We start from the raw sequence: 25,493 nt of genomic DNA, 5'->3' as shown, positions 1-25,493 counted from the left end.
CTGTGTCAGGGTGAGCAGCCGGGTCTTGCCAGGCTGAGTCACAGGAAGGCTCTGTTTGTCCTGGGTGGGGCTGTCACCCCCCCAAGTACTCCTCCCCACCTCTAGAGCTCTTGTACGCACTGAGAAAAGCAAGAAATGCACTTTCCCAGCCACCAGGAACCTGTAGCTGTGCACAGGCTTGTGCCATGAGAACCACTTTTCCGCACCAGGCTTTCAAAGCATGCTTGCACTTTCCTGACTAGGCTTTGGAGCGAGAGATGCCAAATGGGTCAGATAACTCCTTGGGCTGGATCAGCTTCTGTTGGCATGAAGGATGATGAAAGCTTTTGGCTTACACAGCATTCTTAACTGGAAGCTCGCGTCCTGCACCACAGAGTGAAGCTCCGAGTGCTTAATTAAATGCTTGCCTTGGAACAGGTAGCAACAGATTCCAAATGAGCCTTAAGGATTCTTTATTAATTCCAGCTGCTGGCTGCCACCACCCTCCCAAGGGCTCAACCATGGGTAACCACGCTAAAAACCGGAAAACACGCTCTGACAGCACATTGTTATTTTGGCATGATGTCATGGACAAAGGACCTGGGTGGATTCACACAAATTCCTCCTGAGTCATGAAGTTTGCTTGTGTGGGCTTGGACAAGCCACTGTTTCTCAGCGTAGCCTACCTTGCAGAGTTGTTGTGAAGTAAACAATTTGTTAGAGGAAAGGTGTGGTGCAAATATGATAAATAATAATTGCCTTCCTGTTCACAGCTACCCCATAAGTGCCAGTGGCCCATTCAGTCTGGCATCCTGTTTGCAACGGGCCAGCCAGACGCCTGTGGGAAGCCACATGATGGAGTGAGCTCCCGTTGCTCTGTCCAGCTCCTGCCAACCTAGCAGTTCGAAAGCATACCAGCGCAAGTAGATAAATAGGTACCGCTGTGGCGGGAAGGTAAATAACGTTTCCTTGCGCTCTGGCTCTCATCACGGTGTCCCGTTGCACCAGAAGCGGTTTAGTCATGCTGGCCACATTACCTGGAAAGCCGTCCATGGTCAAATGCTGGCTCCCTCATCCTGAAAGCGGAGATGAGCGCCACACCCCATAGTCGAATTCAGCTGGGCTTAACCATCCAGGGGTCATTTACCTTCACCTTTTACCTTCAGAGGCATGCTGCCTCCAGCAGTGGAGGTAGGACAAAGCCATAATGAATAGCAGATTTGATAACCTTAAAAACTTTCCAAGTGCCCCTATTTTCCAGAGACAGTCCCGGTTTTATAGAAGCCATCCCAGTTTCTGATTTGATCCTGGAATGTCCTGCTTTTCCTTAACGGTAAAGGTAAAGGGACCCCTGACCATTAGGTCCAGTCGTGGCCAGCTCTAGGGTTGTGGTGCTCATCTCGCTTTATTGGCCGAGGGAGCCGGCGTACAGCTTCCGGGTCATGTGGCCAGCATGACTAAGCCGCTTCTGGCAAACCAGAGCAGCACACAGAAATGCCGTTTACCTTCCCGCCAGGGTGGTACCTATTTATCTACTTGAACTTTGACGTGCTTTTGAACTGCTAGGTTGGCAGGAGCAGGGACCGAGCAACGGGAGCTCACCCCATCGCGGGGATTCGAACCACCAACCTTCTGATTGGCAAGTCCTAGGCTCTGTGGTTTAACCCACAGCGCCACCTGTGTCCCTTGCTTTTCCTTAGGACATCCCTATTTTCATCGTAGAAATGTTGGAGGGTATGGAGTTATGCAACCCTCCGAGCAAATGAAATAAGAAACAATACAACCTTTAGAATGCATCTGAAGGCAGCCATGTCTAGGGAAGATTTTTAATGTTTCGTTATGCTTTTATATATGTTGGAAGCTGCCCAGAGTGACTGGGGCAACTCAGTAAGATGGGCAGGGTAAAAATAATAAAATTATTATTACTGTGGAATAGAACGTCCCTATTATCATTGGAGAAATGTTGGAGGGTATGACCTTACACTCTATGGGACCAAAGGCAAAAGTGAGCAGAGCATCAATGCAAATGTTACCTTTGTACAGTAGGCTAGTTTCCTACACACAATCACACAACCTTCTCTGCCCTCCATCTAGGCAAGCAAGAGGCATGACTGAAGTTCAGGGACATGTAAGACAGGCAAAAACTCTCAAGGTACAAAGCCAGGGAAGTTTGGGGACTTGGGAGGGTCAGAAGGCCACATGGAAAGGCGTGGAGGACCACATTTGGGCTTGAGGTTCCCCACCACTGAATTGCAGATTTTAACACACACACCCCAACCTTTTAAAAGTTTGCAATTGTGTAATAGTACCTAATGTTTAAAAAGCACTTTGGTGCAAATTTAAAAACAGGGGTGACTTTAAAAGAGCCTGCTCAGGTGCATTGCTACTCCCCCTCCATTATTATTATTATGGCAAATCACTAGTGTGGGTGGAACCATAACAGGATATGCACACACACACACACAAACATCCCAACATGAAAATTCACTTGCAGTTCTGTGTTGATTACAATGGTAGAGCTGTGATTGTGTGGGGATAGGTGAGCACCCGGTTTTAAGCCACCCATTCTTTTGAAGGGTGTCGCATTATTTAGGCTATTACACGAGCCTCATCCCTCCTACTTGCCCTTCTGGAGCCTCTGGGACAGATTCTGTCCCTCGGTTGCTAAATTTGGGGTTGGTGAATTTCCATGACGAACCCGTCCCACCCAGGATGATGCCAGGATCAGTTTGGGATCAGTTTACGGGGTGCTTATTTATACCCTCTGAGCTAGAAGGCAAATATGTAAGAAGCCAAAGAAGCAGAGGGAGGGAGGGAAGGAAGGAAGGAAGGGATAGAGGGAGAGATGGCAGGGGAGGGAGGGAGGGCTGAGGAGTGTGATGAAGGCTCAGAATTCGAGGTGAAAGATTCAGAGAACTGGAATTTGGGTCCTCAAGCTGGCAACAAAACTTCGGAGCAGGTGAAATATGTCTGCTCGGGAGGATCCTTACTTTGGTTTTAAAAAATAATAATATATCCTGTCATACATTCTGGCTTGCAATATGGTGAGGAAGGGGTGGGTATTATTACTCGCATTCCCTCTCCAAGCCCTCCAGGGAACCCCTGTGGATGGCAGTGAGAATGTTACTGCTGGTTAATTAAAGCCATTGATAGCCTGTTTTTCCTTCAAATAGCTCAAGGGGGCGCACACAGCCCCCTCTCATTTTATCCACACAGCAACCCTGTGAGGTAGGTTAGATTTGGTGGGGGTGTGTGAAAGTGACTAGCACGACCCAAGGTCATCTGTCTATCACCTCTGTGGAAGAGCAGCCCCAGTGTGAGGGAAAAAACGAATGGATGTGGCAGTGTGGTACAGTGGTTAAGGCGTCAGACTACTAGGACCTGGGAGACCAGGGTTCAAACCCCACCCCTCAGCCATGAAGCTCCCTAGGCGGCCTGTCTCTCAGCCTAATCTACCTCACAGGGGTTATGGGACCATACCCAGGGAGAACCGGGTAGGTCCCCCCAAGTTGCTTGAAAGAAAAGTTGGACGTAAATGTAAAAAGGTTCAAAAGCGGCCGGTGGCTGCCTGGAGGTCAACCCTTTCAGCATGCAGCCTTCTAACCCTCCTTGAGAAGGATTATTTCAGGGCAAGCGAAATAACACTCTGCACATGCTCAGAAGGCACCCTTCTCTCCACCATTTACTTATTCACATGGCCCTCGACTGTCTTTCTGTCCTTGCCAAGCAGCATTGCCGGTTTTGCTGTTGACAAAGCGGGGTTGCCAGCTGGCCAGAATTTCCTCCTCCTCCTCCTCCTCCTGGTTAATGGCCAACGCAGGAGAATGTAGGGCCAGGAGGAGAGGGAGAGGAATTGCTCAGTGTGGCGTCTTTTATTTATTTCCCTTTTTTATACACGGCAGTGGCTTGGGGAAGAGAAAAAACACGTGGAACCCATCTGAGCAGCCGCGCGCGGGACGGGCAAACACTCTGCATGTGCCCAGAGGCACTATTTCCCAAGACAGGCTTCCTTCCTTACACTGCTGCTCGACCCAGCAGGCAGGCGTCTTGAAGCCATTTACGAACTTTGGCCGGGGTTGGGGAAGGGAGGAGGCGGCCGTCTGTTCATGGGCAGAAACAGCTCAGCGGAGGTTGGAACTTTTTATATGGCCAAAACGACGGAGCGCAAGCTCGAGGCCCAGAGGCAGCTCGTCTGAGGGTCTCTTTGCATCCCCCGATGTCCCGGGGTGGGTGCGGGTGCAGTAGCTGCCGTCAGCTGTCGCTCGCTCCCTTCTCTGCCTCGCTGCTGCTTCTCCCTCCCGCGCTCCGCCCTCTCCGTCTGAAGATCACACCCACAGCCCGTTTGCCAGCGGCGGACGGAGACCGGGCTCCCCCCCTCCGCTCTCTCTTCCTCTCCCCGCTTCGATGTCTGTAACTTTCTCGCTCTGCACCAACTTCCTCCCGGCCAGGTTTCCGCGGGCTGCGAGCCAGGCGTTCAGACGGCAGCAGCAGTAGCAGCAGGAGAAAGAGGCAGGCTCTCTGCAGGCTGCTCTGCTCGCCCCGTCGGGGCTCGGGGAGGAGGAGACGCAGCAGCAGCAGCGGGTGATGGGGGCCAAGCGGAGGGGCGCCGGTGGGGTGTGAAGGCGGCGGCGGCGGCGGCGGCGGCGACTCACAGCTCTCCTCCGGAGCCGCAGCAGCGAGGCTACAGCCGCGGAAACCGACGGGGCGGCCATGAGTTCGGTGTGGAAGCGGCTCCAGCGCGTCGGCAAGCGGGCGGCCAAATTCCACTTCGTGGCCTGTTACCAGGAGCTAGTGGTGGAGTGCACCAAGAAATGGTGAGGCTGGGTGGGGCAGCGGGGCCGTGGGGGAGAGGGAGAGGCGGTGACTCAGGGTCTTGTGAGTACACGAGGAGGGTTTTTGGCGGGGGGGGGGGGGGTCCTGGACCCAGGAAGTGGAGAAAAGGGCGGGGAATGCACGAGCAATGGTGAAGGGGCGGGGTAGGGTTTCACAACTGCCTTTTAAGGTAGGCCGGTGTTGCTAATAAACCCAAGGGCTATAATATATTGTCATCTAGAAGCGTAGAGTTGTTAGGGACCACGAGGGTCATCTAGTCCAACCCGCTGCAATGCAGGAATCTTTTGACCAACAACCCTGAGATTTGAGTCTCATGATCTACCAACTACATTCTATTCTATTTTATTTCATACTTTGTATGCACAAGAATACGCTAAAGCCTTCTAATTATATCTTGGTATAATTTTTTACAGCGGCCCTGTGTTATAAACCTGTATTGTAGGTGCAAAAGGTTGCGAGGGGAGGAACAGTTTGGGGGAAGGGCTCCTCCAGGGGAGGGGCAGTGGCATGCTTTGCATTTTAAAATGTCCCAGGTTGAAACCTGGACATTGCTAGGCAGGGCTGCAAAAGAGAGTTGTCCAACACCCTGGAGAGCTGCTGCCAGTCAGTGTGGACAATACTGAGCCAAATGGACCAATAGCCTGTCTTGGTACTATAAGGCATTTCCCCAGGTCCTTGTTTAATTCTGCCTTTTCTTCACAACCATGAGAACTAGAAGCTTACTTTTATCTTTTATGGGAAGGACCATAGCTCAGTGGTAGAGCAATGCTTGTGGTCTTTGTCTTGCTTAGTAACCTTGTACTGTAGTTCATTGCTTCTTAATTCATACTGTTTATATTATTGTTTGATAGCACTGTATTTTTACAGTTGTACACTCCTCTGGTTTAGAAAAAAATTAAAATAAATAAGATCGTAGGACTGACTGCAATCACTTCCTGTTAGGGCTGGGAACCAAAGGAGAGCCAAAGGCCTTAATGGTATCATTAGACTCATCTAACTCTGCACTGGGATAATGAAAGTTGAAGTCCAATAACATGGCGGGTGGGGGGGCAAAGTTTCCCATCTCTGGTGCAGGCCTGACTCTGCATTAAGGCAGTTTCCTGTGTCGCTTTTGCATGCCTAAGGTTACCTAGGCTTTTCATGGCAAAGATGAGATTTGCACCAGGGGCTGCCGGTTCCTGTGCAGGCCTTTTTAACCAGTTTGCATTTCACAAGTTGTGTTCTAGGTTACGGGTAGAAGCTTGTGCACCAGGAAGTGGTAAATGGAGGTGAAAGGGAATAATGTTTTTATTGATTTAACCCATTTACGATGTTGCTAGTTTCCAAGTAGTTCAGAGTAGTTTGTGACAAAAAAAACAACAACTCTGTGCAATCATGAAAACAACAGGAGAGGCAATTTTTTAAAAAAATTGCATTTAAAAGCAATCTACGTACTGAATAAGCCCAGAAAATGACCCAGATTGGACAAATGCCTGATAGAAGTGAAAGATGATTCTGTGTTGAAACCCATCTGGAAAAGGTCTAGCGAATTCTGCCACAGTTACAGAGCAGTCGGGGGGGGGGATATCCTCATTCCCACCCCCCATGAAACAATTAGGTTTTCTATGTTTCAATTTTTACTTCGTTAGCTGCCTTGATTAAACACCGTTTAGTGGAACATTGAGATGTGAAATTAACAAAGGAAGCAAATAAATAATAACATGCATGGCGTTTAGGCCTCTGTTGATGGGTGGGCTTTGCAAAACTTTCAGCTCTGGCATGTAGAATCGAATTCGGAAGCAAATGGGTAAACAATGCAACTGGTGCTGTGCAGAGCAGACTGAAATCTGTTTTTTGTCACACAGTAGCTGTAACAGGAAGACGGGGAGCTGCGCTCTGCGCCTGTAATGCTTCTGTGCTGTCTTCAAGGGCAGACCCACGCAGAGCATGTGCTGAGGCAATCCAGCCAGGAAATTGCAGCGACCATGGTATCTTGGCATGTTGGGGGTAGAATGAGGATGGTCGGGTGGCCACGATGCTAGGAATAAAGGTGAATTGGAAAAACAGGAAAAGATGGAATTGCAAGGGGCCTCAGGCTCCAGGCCCACCCCCTCCTCTCTGGCCATCCACCCCCTGAATGCTTTTGACTGGCATGAGTAATAACAGTGGGACCTTGGTTCTCAAATGCCTTGGTACTCAAACAACTTGGAACCCAAACATTGCAAACCCGGAAGTAAGTGTTCTGGTTTGCGAACTGTTTTCAGAAGCCGAACATGCTCCGTTTTGAGTGTTATGCTTCCGTTTTGAGTGCCACACTTCCGTTTTGAGTGTTACACTGAGGTCTGTCTGTTTTTGCTATCTATTTTGCGTTTTTGCGGCTCTTTTTGATTTGTTTTCGTGACTGTGTGGAACCCAGATCAACTACTGATTGATTGATTGATTGATTGAGTTACATTTTTTATTGCTTTCATTTTATGGACCAATGGTCTCGTTAGATAGTAAAATTCATGTTGAATTGCTGTTTTAGGGGTTGTTTTTAAAAGTCTGGAACGGATTAATCTGTTTTTCATTACTTTCTATGGGAAAGCACACCTTAGTTTTGGAACGCTTTGGTTTTGGAACAGACTTCCAGAACAGATTAAGTTTGAGAACCAAGGTACCACTGTATATAACATTTAGGGAACATCTGAAGGCAGCCCTGTATAGGGAAGCTTTTTAAGGTTGAATGTTTTATCATGTTTTTATATATGCTACTAGCAGCACAGAGTCCCTGGGGCAACCCAGTCAGATGGGCGAGGTATAAATAATAAAAATTATTATTATTGCCAGAATAGGTGTGTGTGTGGAAACCAGCCTTGTTGCACAAAAGTAAACATTAACATTCATTGCTCTGTCCACTTTTGTTTCCAGTTCCGCCAAGCAATTGCATGCAGCCCCCAGGAAGGTGCCCAGAAGGGGAAAAGGACCTGTACCCCTGTTGTAAACTGTACAAGGGACTATGTAAAGGGTGGAGGGGAGGGGGGGCTTGGTCCAAATGCAAGGGGACAGATTAGAGATGGTGTCACTGGAGAAGTTCCTTCCCCTGTCCTCCAAACTCCCAAGTTGGGGAGGGTGGAAGCGCATCTCCCTTGCACTCTAGGAAAATCTGGTGTCAGGGCTGGTTCAGCTACAGATCAGACTCAGAGGCGAGCAGTAAAGTTGATTCACTCTGTCGGGGAGGGCTCCCCCCCCCCACTCTCTGAGCTCTCTGCTCTGCTACATGGCAAAGCCCTCTGTGCCCATGGAGACAAGGGAAGAGTGGAGCTGAATACAGGCTCCTGTAAACTTGTTGTAGCCTCAGCCCCTACCTCCTCCTCAGTTGCCTATCTTGTGTCTGCAGTGCTTTCTGACTCTTCTTCCCCTCTCTCACTCAAGCCTGCTGCTTGTTGAGCATCCAACCATTCTGCCTCCCCTCCGTCCTCTGACCTGTCTTCCGTGTCCCACCACTCCCCTGGCTCTGAAGCTTCCCAAGGGGGTTCTCCACTGTTTCTTGTTCAGTCAGTCCCTGACATCTGGTGGTCTTTCTAGGAGGTCGGTCATCTCAGTTGGGTTCCTGCTTTGCCAGTCTAGTAAAGGTGTGAGCCTCAATGGATGGGTCATTCCTGCAGTAGGAAAGCAGCCTCTTCTCTTGGGCAGCAGGTTACTGTGCCATGACAAGGACATCAGGGACAGCCATAGACACGAGACACTGACATTGCTAGCCTGAAAGCTTCTCTGCAGTGGTCAGGAGGGGAAAGCAGAACTGAGCCTGACCTCCTTGCTTACTTGCCTGAAGCTGATTCTTTCTCTCCACTTCACAAGGTGCTGTCTGTGCCATCCGACTGGATAGGGCCGTCTGTCTTCCAGGTTAACTGATGTCACTTGCAAAATTCCTGTCTTGAGACTTGTGCCTGTCATTGCAGATGTTTCTGGGTTAGACGAATCCCGGGCCTGACTTGGGATAAGGCAGCTTCCTCTGTGCTGAGCCATGAGGAACTAGTGGCTGAGTTTGCATTTCCCCCTCCTCCCTCCCAGTCCCTTTTTCCTCTTGTGTTGCGTCTTTTAGATTATAAGCTTCAGAAAGAGCATACAGTGGTACCTCGGGTTACAAACACCTTGGGTTACAAACACTTCAGGTTACAGACTCTGCTAACCCGGAAGTAGTACCTTGGGTTAAGAACTTTACCTCAGGATGAGAAAAGAATTCGCGTGCTGGCGGCGCGGCGGCAGAGTGATGCCCCATTAGCTAAAGTGGTACCTCAGGTTAAGAACTGTTTCAGCTTAAGAATGGACCTCTGGAACGAATTAAGTTCGTAACCAGAGGTACCACTGTATCTTATTACTACTGGTCTTTGTAAACTTCTCTGGAAGCCTTCTTAAACTGAAAAGCAGGGTAAAAATGCTTTAAAGAATAAAGAAACGGTTATTATTTTCAATCAGTGCTTTGTTGAGAACTAGAGGGCTGGAATCTTGCTTTAGGTTCAGGGTGATAAGCAAAAGTCAGCAGCACAGCATCTGCCTATGCTTGCAAAAAGGGCCCAGGTTATAGTTCAGCTGGTAGAGCATGAGACTCTTAATCTCAGGATTCGGGGTTAGAACATTGGGCAAAAGATTTCTGCATTGGAGGGGGTTGGATTAGATGATCCTTGTGGTTCCTTCCAACTCTACAATTCTATGATTCTAGCAGATCAGGTAGTCAGTAGTGGGGGAAACTTCCTTGTCTCTGGACAGCTGTCGTCAGTCACAGAAGGATGGACCAGTAGATGGACTTGGTAGAAGATAACTTCCTAAGCACTCAACGAGCACAGACAGTGGAGCAGCATGAACACTCAGGAAAGATGCTGTTTCTCAGTTGCTGAGCTGTGGGCTTTCTGGCTCCTTAGCATCTCCCCAAGAAAAGCCATCTGCTGGTGATATCTGTTCAAGCTTCAGGGACTTGAAAGAAACAGGATGGGCCTCTCAAACCTACCTAGGATGCTGATCTTGGATGAGAATGCTCTGCACATGCTCTGAGTCACTTCTTCCTCCTCTTTTGCTTTGCATGTTCCTGGTTTGAGTCCTGACATATATGATGTGCTGGAGGTTTGCATTCAGAATAGTGGAAGAAAGAGGAAGAAGATTAGGGCAGAAGGGGCAAGATCTGGCGTTCTGTGCTGAAATACACTAGTTTGTGCTGGCAGGGGCTGATGGGAGTTGTAGTCCTAAACATCTGGATGGTACCAGGTGGGAGAAGGCTGACTTGATATAGTTACCTTTTCTTTTTTAAAGTGGTGGGGAGGTGAGATGCTGGAGGTCAGGCCTACTCCTCATATTTAGCCCCCCTGCCCCCTCCCTGCAACAAACTCCACTGGGAGAAGAGCCGGTTGCCAGACTTTGGGAGTTCGAGACAGACTGATTTGGTGGAGGAGCAGGCGAATAAGGACACACACCCCTCCCCTCATTCTGACATGGCAAAGGCCTTATAAGGGACTCGGGAAATGATAAATATTTAGTCATTGCAGAGCTAAAAATGGAAAAGGGAGGGCTGAAACTTCAGGGCGTGTGTGTGTTAGGATAACAGGAACGCTGCAAAAAATGGAAACAGGAGGGAGGGAATGTGGGTTGTCTCAGATGGGAAGAGCAGGGACCCAGCTGAGTGGGAGTGTGGAGTCTGTCCTCCCCTTGGGGGTAATCTGACTTCAGAGCTCTTGGATTCCTCGGAGCTCATGTTATTTCCAGTACTTTTGCTGGTCCTCAGCCACACCCTCATTCCCATGACTTGGCTAGATTTTTTTTTGGGGGGGGGAACCATTCAGCCACACAGAACTTGGCTCAAACCCCAGTACTTTTCTTTTTCTTTCTCTTTTTAAAGCCTTGATTTAAGAGTGTTTACCTTCAATTTCACTAATGGTGCCGAACTAGGCACTCAGCGCATGTACAGGAACACGTTTTATTGCTACCGGCCTGAGATGCTGTGTTGATTTTGGGGGGCCATCCTTGGCTCTGAATCATAGAATTTGCAGAGTTGGGAGGGAGCACCAGGGTCATCTAGTCTAACCCCCTGCAATGCAGGGACGTTTTGCCCAACGTGGGGCTCAAACTCACGGCCCTGAGATTGAGAGTCTCATGCTCTACTGACTGAGCTATCTCCAGAGCTCACAGGACCAAGCTCCTAGAACAGGGGCAGGAAACCTGCATCCCTTCAGATGTTGGATTCCCATCTCCCCGCTTCTGCAGTCGCCTTGGCCAAATCAGGGATGATGGGAGTTGCAGTCCAGTGTCTGAAGAACACTAGGATATGGAAGGTCAAGAAGTGTTTATTAGCAGTCTTGGGGTCCACCTGCCACCCTGAAACATTACAGAAACGATTTAAATATAATTGTAATTATCTGATGTTGGCATTACAAAAGGATACAGGTTTACACCCCAGTCAAAGCAGCAGTGCAGGCTGGGGTCAATGGGAATTGTAGCCTGAAGCAGCACCCAATAGGGGAATAGTCTGCTCAAGACCCTGTTTTCCAGCACCAGAGCCAAACACAGCTGCAAAATGGAAAAAGAAATCTTGAAGAACAAGGGTACCTCTGGGCATGTCAAGAGTGTTTCTTTGTTCTGTTGCTTCCTCCTACATGGTGTAGGATGCAGGTGGCGCTGTAGTCTAAACCACTGAGCCTCTTGGGCTTGCCAATCAGAAGGTCGGCGGTTCGAATCCCTGCAATGTGGTGAGCTCCCGTTGCTCTGTCCCAGCTCCTGTCCACCTTGCAGTTCGAAAGCACGCCAGTGCAAGTAGATAAATAGGTACCACTGCTGCGGGAAGGTAAACGGTGTTTCCTTGCGCTCTGGCTTCCATCATGGTGTTTTGTTGCGCCACAAGTGGTTTAGTCATGCTGGCCACATGACCCGGAAAGCTGTCTGTGGACAAACACCGACTCCCTCGGTCTGAAGGCAGTGAGATGAGCATCGCAACCCCATAGTCACTTTGACTGTCCAGGGGTCCTTGACCTTTACCTTACCTACACAGTGTAGCCTTAGTTGGGTCCTTACACACTGGAGCCTGGGGGTCAACTTGACCTCCAGCCCCTCATTCTGAGATTAACCTCTGCCTTGAGGCCTCCTCTCATGGGGGTCTTTGCCCCTCTGGCTCTCCATTCTGGGTGAAAGTGGAGAGTCCTGCAAGGCTGTTCTGTGATGAAGAGAAGGACGCTTGGTGGGTGTATTGGGTTTCCGCACTGCGCCCAGATTTAACCCAGCACCTGCAGCGGATTTATGACTGCTAGCCCCCAGGGGCTAAAATTAGCCTTTGGACACTAGCCCAGAAGAATTATAGAGGCTATTAAGATGAAGCTGGGCATCACTTTCATCAACAGATGTGTGTGTGTGTGTGTGGTTCACTGTATGTTGTGATTGGGGAGCACAGGAGTCTGTGCTCTAATACAAGGGCAGGGGGATCTGCGGTCCTCCAGATGTTGCTGAACTTCAGCTGTCATCAGCCCCCCAGCCTGCATGGCCCATGGTCAGGGGGTCATAGGAGCTGGGCTCCCGAAACATCTGGAAGGCCACAAGTCCCCCACCCCCTGCTATAGTAGGCAGTATTAGAAATTAGCCATGTGCTATGCGCGTTTTCGACTGGCGCGGGTCCAGCTGCGACCATGTGGAAATCTGTGGATGCCATGTTGGCGACTGGGGGAAGCAAAATGTACGGTAACTAAGAGGATCTGAAATATTTTCCTGTTTTAGCGTGTTATAAATTGTCTTGAAATGTGTTCTTTAAAATATAAAGTGTTACAGAAATGCAATGAAAAATAACGGAAAGAGGCATCCGGGGAACATTTAGGGGACTAGCCTAGTCGCCTTAGTCCAATAACTGCATACCACTGCTCAGAACATGCCTCAGGATCATAGCTGTCAACTTTCAGATTTGAAAATAAGGGATCAGCGGCCTCACCTGTCCCAGGGACAGTCTACAGGATATCTAACAATCCGGGATAGCAGCGGGAAACGGCGCTGGAATAAGGGAATTTCCCGCAAAAAAGGGAAAGTTGACAGCTATGCTCAGGATCTTCACATGTTCTTCCTGGCAAAGAGGAAACCAGGACCCCTGGGTCCTTTTCAGAACCAGGGAACCAGGGAAGGCTGTTGGGTTACATCCCAGTGAGAGTCAGTGTGGTGTAGTGGTTAAGAGCGGTAGTCTCCTAATCTGGGGAACCGGGTTCGATTCCCCGCTCCTCCACATGCAGCTGCTGGGTGACCTTGGGCTAGTCACACTTCTTTGAAGTCTCTCAGCCCCACTCACCTCACAGAGTGTTTGTTGTGGGGGAGGAAGGGAAAGGAGAATGTTAGCCGCTTTGAGACTCCTTAAAGGGAGTGAAAGGCGGGATATCAAATCCAAACTCTTCTTCTTCTTCTTCTTCATCCGGTTTGATCCTAAACTTCAGGCGGGGAGAGGAGCTTTATCTGAGGGTGTGTGTGCTAAAGAGCAAAGACTCCTGATTCGATTTGAGAAATGAAGGAAAGTGTGATCAGGCCTGAAGGGCAGCAGTGGGGCTGGTTTCTTTTGACACCCGTGTTGGCTGGGTGCGACCTGGCCCAGCTCCGAGGAGGATCAGAGCCGCGCCCGGTGAAGTCTGGGAAGGGGAAGATAAAGCTTCCCACCGAAATAACCTCTGTGCTGCTGAGCCAGAGTTCAAGTTACTGCCTGGCCCCAGAGCTTTCTCGGTTTCAAAAGCCCACTCCGGAAAGGAAAATGAGGAAGTCTTCCTTTCCGCTGCCCCACAGAAGCCACGGGTTCCCTTCCACATGCCAGCAAAGAAGTCATTTTCTGCCGAGGATCAGCTCAAGAAGCTGGTGTGGTCCTTGAAGCTTGTGCACCTGACATAGTGGGCTTCAGCCCACAAAGCTTATGCCAAATTTGGTCAACTCCATCCCAGGTTGGCAAAGGCTGACATATGCCCAACTGAAGGCTTTGTTAGCTTTTATAAGATGCTGTTTTTGCTGTAAGAGACTAACCCTCTGTCGAATTTGAAGGCCTGAGGATGGCTGGAACAGCCCTCCTAAGCCTTCGCTGGTGCTCACGGCTCAGGGCATTATAACCTTAAACTCTCTCCTGGTTTTTCGATTGTGTTTTCTTCCTGTATATTTTCATGTTTCGATATGCCTTTTAGCATTGTTGCAGGCCACCTCAAGACTTGGAAGTGGGGAGGCAACATTGAAATGTTTAAAATAAATAAATGGTGGGATATAAAGTGGCAGTTAAGGCCTCAGTCCGTATGGAGATGTAGGCCGCAATCAAACCATACGTTTAAAGCAGTGTGGAGCCACTTTAAACAGTCATGGCTTCTCCCAAATAATTATTGGAGTTGTGGTTTGTTACAGTGCTGGGATTTGTCAGGAGACCCCTGTTTCCCCTCATAGGGTTATAATGCGTAGTTCCCTGTGAAGAATGATTGTTTGGCGGAAGCTACAACTGTTTAAAGTGGTTTCATATTGCTTTAAATGTAAGGTGTGGATGCGGCCTTGCATTGGAACAAGTCCCAGACCCTCCCAAGTGTCCCTATTTTCCAGGGATATTTCTGGATTTATAGAAACCATCCTGGTTTCTGATTTGGTCCTGGAATGTCCCACTTTTCCTTAGGATGTCCCTATTTTCATTAGAGAAATGTTGGTGGGTATGTGACCCCCAAGCCAAGGAGACGCACGCTTTAGGAGACATCTGGAGGCAGCCTTGTATAGAGAACTCTTTTAAATATTTAATGTTTTATTAGATTTTGATATATAGTGGTACCTCGGTTTTCAAACGTAATCCGTTCCAGAAGACTGTTCAGCTTCTGAAATGTTTGAAAACCAAGGCGTAAGGGGAGAATTTCAATTTCAATGGAGAAAATAGAAAAACACACAGCAGAAGCTGTTCAACTTCCAAGCTGCATTCGAAAATGGAAGCATTTTCTTCCGGGTTTTTGGTGTTCAAAAACTGAAACGCTCTGAGATGCTCAAGAACTGAGGTACCACTGTATGTTGGGGCAACACAGTCAAATGGGCAGAGTATAAATAATAAAACAACCACCACCACAAGTTATTGTTGTTGTTAAATAGGCTGTCCCTATTTTTATCAGATAAATGTTGGAGGGTATGAAGTCCCAATGAACTCAGAGGAATTTGCTTCTGTGTAGACACACACAAGAATTTGTACTTTGAATGCTAACAAAAAATATTTTAGATTCAGGTAGGTTGGTCTGATGCAGTCGAAATAAATAAAAATTGTCCAGTAGCACCTTAGAGATCAACTAAGTTTGTTCTGGGTATAAGCTTTCGTGTGCATGCACACCGCTTCAGATACGTGTGCATGCACACGAAAGCTTATACCCAGAACAAACTTAGTTAGTCTCTAAGGTGCTACTGGACAGTTTTTTTAAAAAATATTTTGATGCTACTACTCTTGGGCTCTGTTTCAGTGGTGGCAAGTGCCCCCCCCCCCATATTCCAGTTCAAATTTGACTTCTGGGAAAGTTGCTCTTGCATGCCATTCTGAAGAAGAAACTCTTTGGCTGGTCTCTTCCCCAAGTTGGTTTCAGGAGAAAAGGGAAGCTATGGAGTGTACTGGTGGTATTAGGGGATGACATGGTACATTGTCATCTCTTCTGCTTAATAACCCACCACTGCTGCTATTGCATTCCCAGTATGGGGTGTGGGGCAGTGGTGTTACTCCCCAGTTCCATCACAAGCAATGCCCAGCTTCTGATTTTGCCACTACTGTACGCTATTTCCCTCCTAATAATAATAAATTAAAAACAGATTAAGACTTGCATAAACTTTCTAAATATCCAGGTTGGTTTGTCTGAACAAAAATGTTTTCAGCAGGTGCTGAAAAGAGTACAGTGAAGGCACTTGCCTAATACCAATAGGCAGGGAGTTCCCAAGTTAGGTGCTGCTACACTAAAAGATCGAGTACTTACAAATGCACAAGGGGTACTATGTGGCGCCTGTAGCCGTGCCAGGTCCGTTGACTGAAGTGGTCAAGTGTGTGTGTGTGTTAGTACTTTAAGGGGTGACTTGGCAGAAAGGCAGCATATAAATGCAATGAGTAAATAAAAAACCCCTGTTAATTCAGTTTGTTTTAGATGCAGTGCTTTTCCCCCTCAAAAAATGTGTAGGGGTACTCTCATTTTCCTACTCATATTGAAATACTGCCCTTCAATGAGGCCAAACTTAGTTTCACAAAATGTTTAGAGATATGTGTACCCCCGCGTACCCCCCCCCCAGAAAAAAGCACTGTTTAGATGTGTTTAGCAGTTTTTAGATGTTTTAAATAAGTTGTTGTTTTATTTGTAACCTACCTATCTGACTGGGTTGCCGCAGCCAGGCAGGGATATATAGACGTAATTAAGGCGCATCTGTAGAGCCAGAGGTTCCCCATCTCTGCCTTAGGCCTAAGAACAGGTAGAGGTACGTGGCCTATACATCTCTATGGGTTCTAGTACATTTGCCTCTTTGTTCTTGTTTCTGAATTGTCTTCTCTCCCAATGCCAGGCAGCCCGACAAGCTGGTTGTGGTCTGGACCCGAAGGAACCGGAGGATCTGCTCCAAGGTGTGTTGACTTTCTCAACTATGGCGGGGTTTGGCCTCAGCCTTCCCCAACCTGGGACCCTCCTGCAGCTGACCGGGGTGGATGGCTGTGTAGATCAAAACATCTGGCAAGCCCAAGGCTGGGGAAGGATGCCTTAAGGTGCAGGGTCCAAATCCCAGCAGAAGCTGCACCTCTGGAGGCACCGGTTGATGTTTTAGCTTGTTCTTATCTGCCTTTCCACCTGCAGGCTCATGGATGGCAGCCAGGGATCAAGAACCCCTATCGGGGTACCGTGGTGTGGATGGTACCTGAAAATGTGGACATCATGGTGACGCTCTATCGGGTATGGCAGCCACAGTGCTGGGAGTCTGTTGTGGGCTCTATGACTGACACAAGGAAGGCCTTAGGAGGAGGAAGATTTCTGCCGCATCCACATCACACATTTAAAACGCTACGATACCATTTTAAACAGTCATGGCTTCCCTCCCAAAAATTATGGAAGCTGAAGTGTGTTAAGGGTGCTGATTATTGTTAGAGGACCCCTTATTCCTCTCACAAAGCTATAATTATCAATCCTTCTTTACAGGGAACTCTGGGTATTGTAACTCTGGGAAGAGGGTAAGGGTCTTCTAACAACTCTCAAATCGCTTAACAAGCTACCAAAATTCTCTGGGGAAAGCCATTTACTGTTTAAACTGGTGTCATAGTGCTTTTGTTTTGCGTCAGTGTGGCCTTCGATAATGCATTTTGCAAAAGAAAGAGGGTCGTGCGATTGTACATAGACTGTAGCCTTTTATACAAAGTTAATATTTACGTTTGTTTTTCTGCCTATTTTCCCGCTGGACCTGCCCACTGCTGGCACATCCCCACTCCCCACCTCACAGAAGTTTGCCTAGATAGGAATGTGACCCTCAGTTCCCCATCTTGGAGAGCCACTGCCAGTCAGAGCAGGCAATATTGTGCTAGATGGATAAACGGTATGATCTCCTAGAAAGAGGCTTGATTATCCTAGACGGAGGGTGCTTGTGATCAGATTGCAGCCCTAGGCACTGTATGTTCAGACCTCCACTCCAGGTGACATTCTTCTCATTGCTTTTCCAGGATCCCCATGTAGAGGAATATGAAGACAAAGACTGGACCTTCGTGATTGAAAACGTATGTGGAAGTGAACCTGTTTCTGGGAGCCTCAAATGTGGGCTTTGGTGGGCCTAGGAATAGGAACTGAGAGGAGGCAGGCCTTTTGTCTAAAGCTGTGGGCATCTTTTCTTGCAAGGAGTGTCCCTTGCCCAGCAATAAAGACCTGTATTGATTGAGTTCTAAAAAAGCAAAAGGATGCCCTCACCTCCGGCAGCAATGACAGGCCTTGTCAGTGTCACTGATTTTTCACTCTGGGGTTGTGATGCCGTGCCAGTCTTAGTCCCTCCAGCAGCTTACAATTCCATCAAATATATGTGTGCTCCCTCTCTCCCTCCCAGCTCTGTGATGCTGTAGCCATTTTAAACTATCCAATGGGCTGCCATGTCTGAAGTGGAGCTAACTTGCATCCTGCTGCTCCAAAGAGACTAGAACTGAATGGGTGGATTTGCAGAGAAACGGCTTCCTATGCCAAGCTGTTGGACAGCAAAGCAGGCTGCCTCAGATGGCTCCGGGTTCTTTTTTCTGGAGGTTTTTAGGCAGAGTGATGTCATAGTTGCAAGATTCCTGCATGATCTCAAAGGCACCTTAGAACTATAGAACTTTATGATTCTACCCCTGAAAGCCCCACTATATGATCCAAGAAGAGAGTCAAGGCAAGGAAGCAGGGCTGGACAATCTCAGGCCCAAGGGAAAGAGATGTGGCCCTCCAGGCCTCTCTGTCTGGCCCTCAGAATTCTCCTCAGGCCACGCCCCTCACACACCCCAAGTGTTCTTGCCTGGCAGGAACGTGGCCTTTAAACTGACAAAGCCTCTCACTTGCCTGGATGGAGGGTAGAGAGATGGGTAGGGACATGTAGAAACTAGACTACTGCACAAAGATAATATTTACATTCAAGGCTCCTCCCACATTTACTGAGATGTTCCCTCCGGGAGGTTTCCCAAAAGGGAAAGCAGCCCTCAGGCTGGAAAACATTCCCCAGTGTTAAAGATGGAAAGGAAGTACAGTATTTTGACTTGATCCCAGGCAGATGATGGCAATGAGGGCAATTTTCTGATAGCCAGAGACATGAGATTGTGGCTGAGTATGAGTTCCTAATGGCGGGGAGGAGGCATGCAGGGATAAGGCGTTTGAAAGCCGTGCATTGTGGGAGGAATAAGGGGCAAGCTGGAAAGTCGAGTTTGTGAATATGTGCGCAGAGAGAATGTCAGTTCTCCTAAGCGGAAATCATGACTGTTAACGTCCTCACGCCAGGAATCGAAGGGGCACCGGAAGGTCCTGGCTTCTGTGGATGTGAACCTCAAGCGCTTTGCCAGCACCACGCCCACCCAAGTGGACCTGAAGCTGAATCTGAAGCCGCGGTCAGTGAAGGTGGTGGCCGCCACACTGCAGCTCACCCTCTCTTGCGTCTTCCTCCGGGAGGGGAAAGCCACGTGAGTGCTGCCTTTCGGGGAGAGGGTCGTGGCGGGAGGACCTCCTCCCTTTTAAAAATGAGGCTATCCTGGAGTCCTTTGTTGCCCTCTCTTTGGGGAAAGCACCATAGCACTTCCTTGGCCTCCAGAAGATCCTCGGTTTAATGCCTGCCATCTCCAGTTGGAAGGATCAGGTGGAAGAAGATGGGAAAAGACTCTTCCCTAATACAGACCCTGGAGAATGGCTGCTGGTCAGAGCAGGCAATATTGGGCTAGATTGTCTTGGCCAAAGGTAGCTTCGCATCAGGGCCCATTAACTCAGGAGATGGAGCACCTCCTCTGAATGTTGATAACAATCTTTGGGTTGTAGGGGATGGAAAAGGAAGGCAGTTAGCGAGACAGGAACTTTGGAGAGTCACCACTAGACAGTATAACATTTATTTATTTACTTCTTTTGCATACTGCCCTATACCAGCAGGTCTTGGGCTGTTGACAACATAAAACCATGATATAAAAACACAAAATCGAATAAATTATTAAGTACAGTATTAGATTTATATACTGCCCCTCATCACAAGATCTCAGGGTGGTCCACAGGATAAAATGCAAGGTAAAAAACACAAATAAATAGTTAAAACAAAACTAACTAAACAACACCTCCCCCTTCCCACAAACACATTTAAAAGGTTGTAGGATACTAATCCGCCAAGGGCCTGTTTGAAGAGGAACATTTTCGCCTGAACCTCCCTGGGGAGGGCAACCCACAATTGCAGAAAAGGCCAGTTCTTGTGTTGCCACCCTCTGAGCCTCACATGAAGAAGGGTCTCACATGATGAAGGCAGAGTCCAGGGTCGGTTTATATGGGGAGAGGCGATCCTTGAGGTATTGTGGTCCTGAGCCATTTAAGGCTTTATAGGTCAAAACCAGCACTTGGAATTGGTTGAAGAAAGTACTTGGCTAGATGAATAAACAACTTCCTATCTTCCTATAGTAAGATCTACAAGAATCTACAATTGGCATCCATTGTTCAGGGAGCAGGGGAGTCACTTTTGGCCAAAAATGTCCTGGCAAGGGTGGGTGACAGAAAAGAAGCTGCCTTCTTGTGTCACTCCTTTAACCCTTTCACCTTTGCAGGGATGAGGACATGCAAAGTCTGGCAAGCCTGATGAGCGTCAAACCCTCCGATATCGCCAACCTGGAGGACTTCGCTGACAGCGAAGAGGAGTCAGAGGAAGCCCTGAAGAAGAGCCGCCAAGAGGATAGTGCAAGCCAGGGGGCATCATCTAAAGGTGGGGGGACCCTTCTCTGCCAGAAACCTCACTTTTCTTGGGCCCAGCCCTGCAGACCTCTTTCATCAACGAAAGAGGGATGCCAGTATTTTCCCTCCTGTCTTGAAAGTCGCCCCCTCCGTCTCCACTCCTGGTTCCTGGAACCAGAGCGAATTGTTCCTTGCTAGAGCTTGAATTGGAGCGAGCAAGTTGCTTGGGTTCTGTCAAAGTTCACTTTAGTTAACTTGCAGGTGAGCTGAGGTCTTTTGTGGAGCTTTGGCCTGGCCCATCAGCTCTTGGTTTTCCAAGACTCTTTGTAAATAATTAACTTGCTGAACCATTGAGGTCTTGCCATATGTTTTTACTTGGCTCTTATCAAGCGTAGTTTGAATTGCCAGTGCCATTGCTTAAGAGAAATTAATGAAAACGAACCTAAGCAAAAGGGTGGCCAAACTCAAAACCCAAGGGTGGGGAATCTGCGGCCAGATGTTGCTGGACACCAGCTCACATCAGCCCCAGCCAGCATGACTGGTGGTCGGGGATGATAAAGAGTTGTCATCCAGCAACCTTGAGGTGGGGGTCTGCTGGTTCCCACTCTCTGGTTTAGGTTTTATTGTTTTCACTATGTTTTTATTTTTCTGTGTATTAATCTTGCTTACTTACTGTCAGCTGCCTTGGAGACCTGATGTCGGGTAGAAAGGCATCATATAAACAAATAGGTGTGGGAGACTAGCACTAAAACAGTAGCTTATCGCCGATGGCCCTGACCATTGTCCCTGTTGGCTGGGCCTGGTGGGAACTGAAGTCACAAACAACTTCTGGAGGACAGCAAGTTTCCCATGGCTGTTTTAGGGTTACATCTATGAGCCTTGGGCTTATGTACTTCCCCTTCGGGAGATTGGAATATTTTCCTTCTCCTTCAAACTCATCCAAGCCTCTTTACATCTGCACTTGGGGGAACTCTGGTTAGTCTATGGCTAGTTCAAACATCAGGATCAAACTGTGGTTTATGATTCTGGCTTCTTCATTATCTATAGTTTAAACTAACCAGTGTTTCCTTGACTTCATACCTATGTAACAGGGAACGTTGCTTAGTTCCGATTCGTCCCTTGTGGCCATGCCAGAGGAGGAGAGAGGGAAGGTTGCAACTGTTCAGTGCAGCCTTGTAAAAAAAGCTCATAAAAGTTACCAGGCTGCTGTTTTTTACTAGCCTGCTAAGAAGCTACCTGCTTGCATTTCCATGCTCTCTCTGGAGGAGGAGAAACATGTAAATACAGTGAAAACCAAGCTGACTAGCAGAGGAGGGATGGAGTGAACTATCCGTCTTCTCCTATCCCACTGCATTTCCATGCTGGTTGTGCTGGGTATACTCTGTACTTCCTCTTCCCTCAGAAGGTCAGGATCCAGAGGATGATGAGAAAGATGCTTCTCTGCCTGAGACCCCAAGAACCGCTGCCAGTCAGAGCAGGTCATACTGGGCTAGATGGAGAGAAAAAAATCTCACTGGGTATAATGCAGGTTCTGTCCCCACTTCCTCCTATTGGACAGCACAATCACAGAATTTCCCACCCCATCAAACATCCATTGGCTTTCTGGACTCTTTTTGCTTTTCCTTCACAAGAGATACCGTGTCTTTCTTGCCTGGCTGGGAGCATCGTTGTGCTTTTCAAATGTCCCTTTTCCAAATTTAATTACTCATGCATGCCCTGCCCTTTTCCTAGAATCTGCTGTATCATTGCTCACCTTCCCCCACAGTGCTTCTCCACCAGTGATTTCGCATTTGCTTCTGCCTTTAAGTCACTCTCTCTCTTTATTCTCTGTCTGTCTGTCTGTCTGTTTCATCCATTCAGGATTTCTCCAAAACGTGTTGACGGACTATTTTGCAGGTAGGCGTAGGCAGACGCCCAAGGTTTGCTTAGCACCACTGAACCATCGTTTTCATAATCTAGCTGGAACTCAACCTCTGTGACTTTCTCCCAATGCATACTGGGGAACTTGTGACTCATGCTCACAATTGTGGCTGCTTATTCGGAGGGTGTTGCCTGTTGCGGGTTGATTAGCATGCAGCAGAGAATGATTGTGATTGTGTAATGCAGGCTTCCCCAACCTGGTGCCCTTTTAGAGCAAGGCCAGCGGATGTATTTTAGCATAAGAGGTGGTGTTGTATTTTGTGTGCATGAGAGAGAGAGATTGCAATCTAAATCAGGGGTTGCCCACATGGTTCCTGTGGGTGCAGTGGCGCCCTTGAGGTCATTCCCGCGGCCCACAAAGTCTCTTGAGCCAATTAGCAAGGCCTTTTGAAAAGTACATACAGCTAAAGGAGGAAGTTGGAAGAGTGGCACTCTTTCCCACTTCCTCTTTCAGCTCTATGGGCTCTTCAAGGCTCAGCTTAACTCCACAGAATCCGGCTTTTACCCAGATCTCTTGAAAAAGCAAAATGTGAGCATGTGCTCTCTCTGCCACTCTGCCAAAGAGGGGGGTGGGGTGGGGACTGATCTGGGGAAGGGGGAGAGAAGCGAATGGAGGTGACCACAGCAGTCGCTCCAAAGGCCAAATGTGATCATAGTTGGTGATCCCTTGTCCAAATGATGGCAGTAGTAGGAGAGGAAGGGGACAAAATGAAGAGGTGGGCTGGATTGCAAGGGCCAGTCCTTTGCAAGCCTGTGTTGTGGTTTCATTTCAGTTGGGAAGGGGCTCTAAAGGGTTGAGGCTTCACAAAGCGAGAGGGAGAAAGAGAGAGCGGGCAGCCTTCTGCGAGGGAGTTCCAGGCACGAATAGCAGTGTATTCTTGTGTTGTTATTGTTGTTTCTAGAGGGATTCTTTAGCCCGGCATTTCCTGCATCTAGCAGGGGGACTAAAATGACTGCAAAGGGACCAGGTAGTTTGAGGGCTGCTATGGGAGTGTTTGGCATTCGGTACAGGCAGTAGATTAAGATTAGAACATGTGAAGAGCTCTAAAACTGGATTAGGCCAAAGGCTGGAGGGGGGAGTGTTGCATCTAGTCCAGCCCTCTGTTCTCCCAGTGGCCAACCAGATGCCTCCAATGAAGCCCAAAAGCAGGAACTGAGCACAACAGCAGCTTGTGACCCCCAGTGACTGGCATTCAGAGGTAGAAAACTGCCATTGTGGCTAGTAGCCACAGATAGCCTTATCTTCCACGAATTGTATCTAATCCCCTTTATCTCTCCTCCTCCTAATGCAGACACTTCACGGGACCTGAACACTCTGGCCGAGGAAGAGGAGGACCCGTCTGCTCAGAGCACGTTGGCAACAGCTGCCCCTTCCAGGAAGGAAGGTAAGCGGGAGGAAGGAGTCTGCCTACCAAAGGTTGCTGCATCCCTTGTTCTGCAGGGGTGTGGGCTGGGCAGAGGGGAGAAGTCAGCCACATCCACACCATACGTTGAAAGTGCTGTTGCACCACTTTTAGCAGCCAGCAGCCAAGGCTTCCTCCAAAGAATCCTGGAAACGGTAGTTTGCCGAGTGTTGTTAGGGGACTCCTCATAGAGCCACATGTTCAGGCACCCTTGATGGACCACAACTCCCAGAATTCTTTGCAGGGGGAGCCATGACTGTTAAAGTGATAGAAGTGATTGGTGTCAATATGATGCTTTGACTGATGACTGAAGGGGTGTGTTACTGGCAAGGGTAAGAAGCAGATGTAAGGGAAGAAGGAGGTTTCATTTGTGGTAAAAAGGGTAAAGGGACCCCTGACCGTTAGGTCCAGTCACAGACAACTCTGGGGTTGCGGCCTCATCTCGCTTTATTGGCCGAGGGAGCCGGCGTACTGCTTCTGGGTCATGTGGCCAGCATGACTAAGCCACTTCTGGCAAACCAGAGCAGCACACAGAAACGCCGTTTACCTTCCTGCCAGAGTGGTACCTATTTATCTACTTGCACTGTGTGCTTTCGAACTGCTAGGTTGGCAGGAGCGAGGACCGAGCCACGGGAGCTCACCCCGTCGTGGGTAGAGAGGATTAAAAAGGATAAATATTTGAAGCGGTCTTTTGCCAGGTCTAGACCCATGATTGAGCACCTCCTGCTTGCAGGCCTTACTGGATCCAGCATAGGTCCCCATTTAGCTTGCAGTGTTATCTTGCAAAAACTACACCTGCTTCTCCCACACCTGAGAAGTTGTCACATAGATTGCGGTTGTCAACAAACAGTTGGCATCCTGAAAGTGTGCTCCCAGTTGTTTCTTAGCAAGGGAGGTTTGCTATCACTACCACCAGTCAGATGATAGGCATGAACTTCAAGCCTGCTGAGGTCGGCTGCATTGTAGAGTGACCTCCTGGGCACTCTGTATCACAGTCAATCAGTCAGCTCTGATCAGCTGTGATTGCAAGCCCTGCTAGGATCTTCCTTTGAACTTAAGCTGGACTGCGAAGGAAAAATGGGCTACCTGATGTTGTGATGGTATCAAGTGATTGGCGAAGTGGACTGTTAGGGAAGCCAGGATCCAGCTGGGAAAAGGCACTCCTAGCTTAGACCATCTAGCTCCACATTGTCTCGCGGTGTGGCTCTCTTAAGGGTCCAGGGAGGAAGCCCCAACGGGATGCAGAAGGTCCTAGTTTGAATTCCCAGCATCTCCAGTTAAAAAAGAATGTAGGAACGTAGAAAGCTACCTTATATGGAATTAGACCATTTGTCCATCTAGCGCTGTGTTGTCCACACTGGCAGGCAGCAGCTCTCCAGGCTTTCAGGCAAAAATATACCAAGAACAAGAACTCCAACTTAATAACAAGAACTCCAAATTAATAACAAGAACTCCAACTTATTTAATGTTTTTTCAGGCAAAAATAACACAGAAGAAAGCATTATATCAGGGAAGGTTGCTTTGCGAAAAATGTGCAACGTGTTAGGCAAAACTGCACACGAGACTGTGTCTATTAGGAGAAACTTTGCACAAAATGCCAATGAGTTTTCATTGTTTTTTGTTTTTTTAATGCAAACTGATGTGGAAACAGAACTTCAGATGGGGTAAATGAGAAACTGAAAGAAATGGATTTATAAGCTAAGTGAATATATAGAGTTAGCAAAAACTAACAGCAGCCATAAGATCCCAAACAAATCAAAATTTAAAATTAGAATGGAATTGCTTTGAAGAATACATGGAAACATACTGTTCTAAAAAGAATATGTTAATATGCATAGATTAAATATGTAAAGTAGATGTAAGAATATGAATAAGTAGGTAAAGCAAAGATGAAAATGAAATCAGGAATGGTTGTAAGAGATGAAAATTCTTAGAAATGCAGTGAAATAATCAAATAAAAATTTAAGGAAGTCGAGCCATGGTGGAGGGAGGTCATGGGGGTGGGTAGGGTGCCTTTTTT

The 25,493-nt window shown here is 48.1% G+C and overlaps 1 protein-coding gene across 5 annotated transcripts in view; it reads left to right on the top strand.

Moving 5' to 3' along the window:
• The first annotated feature begins 4,297 nt into the window (after positions 1 to 4,297).
• Positions 4,298 to 25,493, top strand: part of EHBP1L1 (EH domain binding protein 1 like 1) — a 42,410-nt gene continuing 21,214 nt past the window's right edge. Inside the window, exons 1-8 of one of the 5 annotated variants that reach the window (XM_083589692.1) lie at positions 4,298 to 4,793; positions 16,309 to 16,366; positions 16,593 to 16,688; positions 17,447 to 17,500; positions 18,735 to 18,913; positions 20,027 to 20,181; positions 22,011 to 22,046; positions 23,363 to 23,455. In XM_083589692.1, the coding sequence (XP_083445818.1) occupies positions 4,690 to 4,793; positions 16,309 to 16,366; positions 16,593 to 16,688; positions 17,447 to 17,500; positions 18,735 to 18,913; positions 20,027 to 20,181; positions 22,011 to 22,046; positions 23,363 to 23,455 (775 nt within the window). In that variant the 5' untranslated portion in view covers positions 4,298 to 4,689. Of the gene's footprint in view, positions 4,794 to 13,124; positions 13,246 to 16,308; positions 16,367 to 16,592; positions 16,689 to 17,446; positions 17,501 to 18,734; positions 18,914 to 20,026; positions 20,182 to 22,010; positions 22,047 to 23,362; positions 23,456 to 25,493 lie in introns of those variants that run through there. The other 4 variants (XM_083589689.1, XM_083589691.1, XM_083589690.1 and 1 more) reach the window with 4 other exon arrangements.

This window comes from Podarcis filfolensis (assembly GCF_964270895.1).
Source record: "Podarcis filfolensis genome assembly, chromosome: 16".
Taxonomy (NCBI): Eukaryota; Metazoa; Chordata; class Lepidosauria; order Squamata; family Lacertidae; genus Podarcis; species Podarcis filfolensis.
This window is presented reverse-complemented; position numbering and strand designations above follow the sequence as displayed.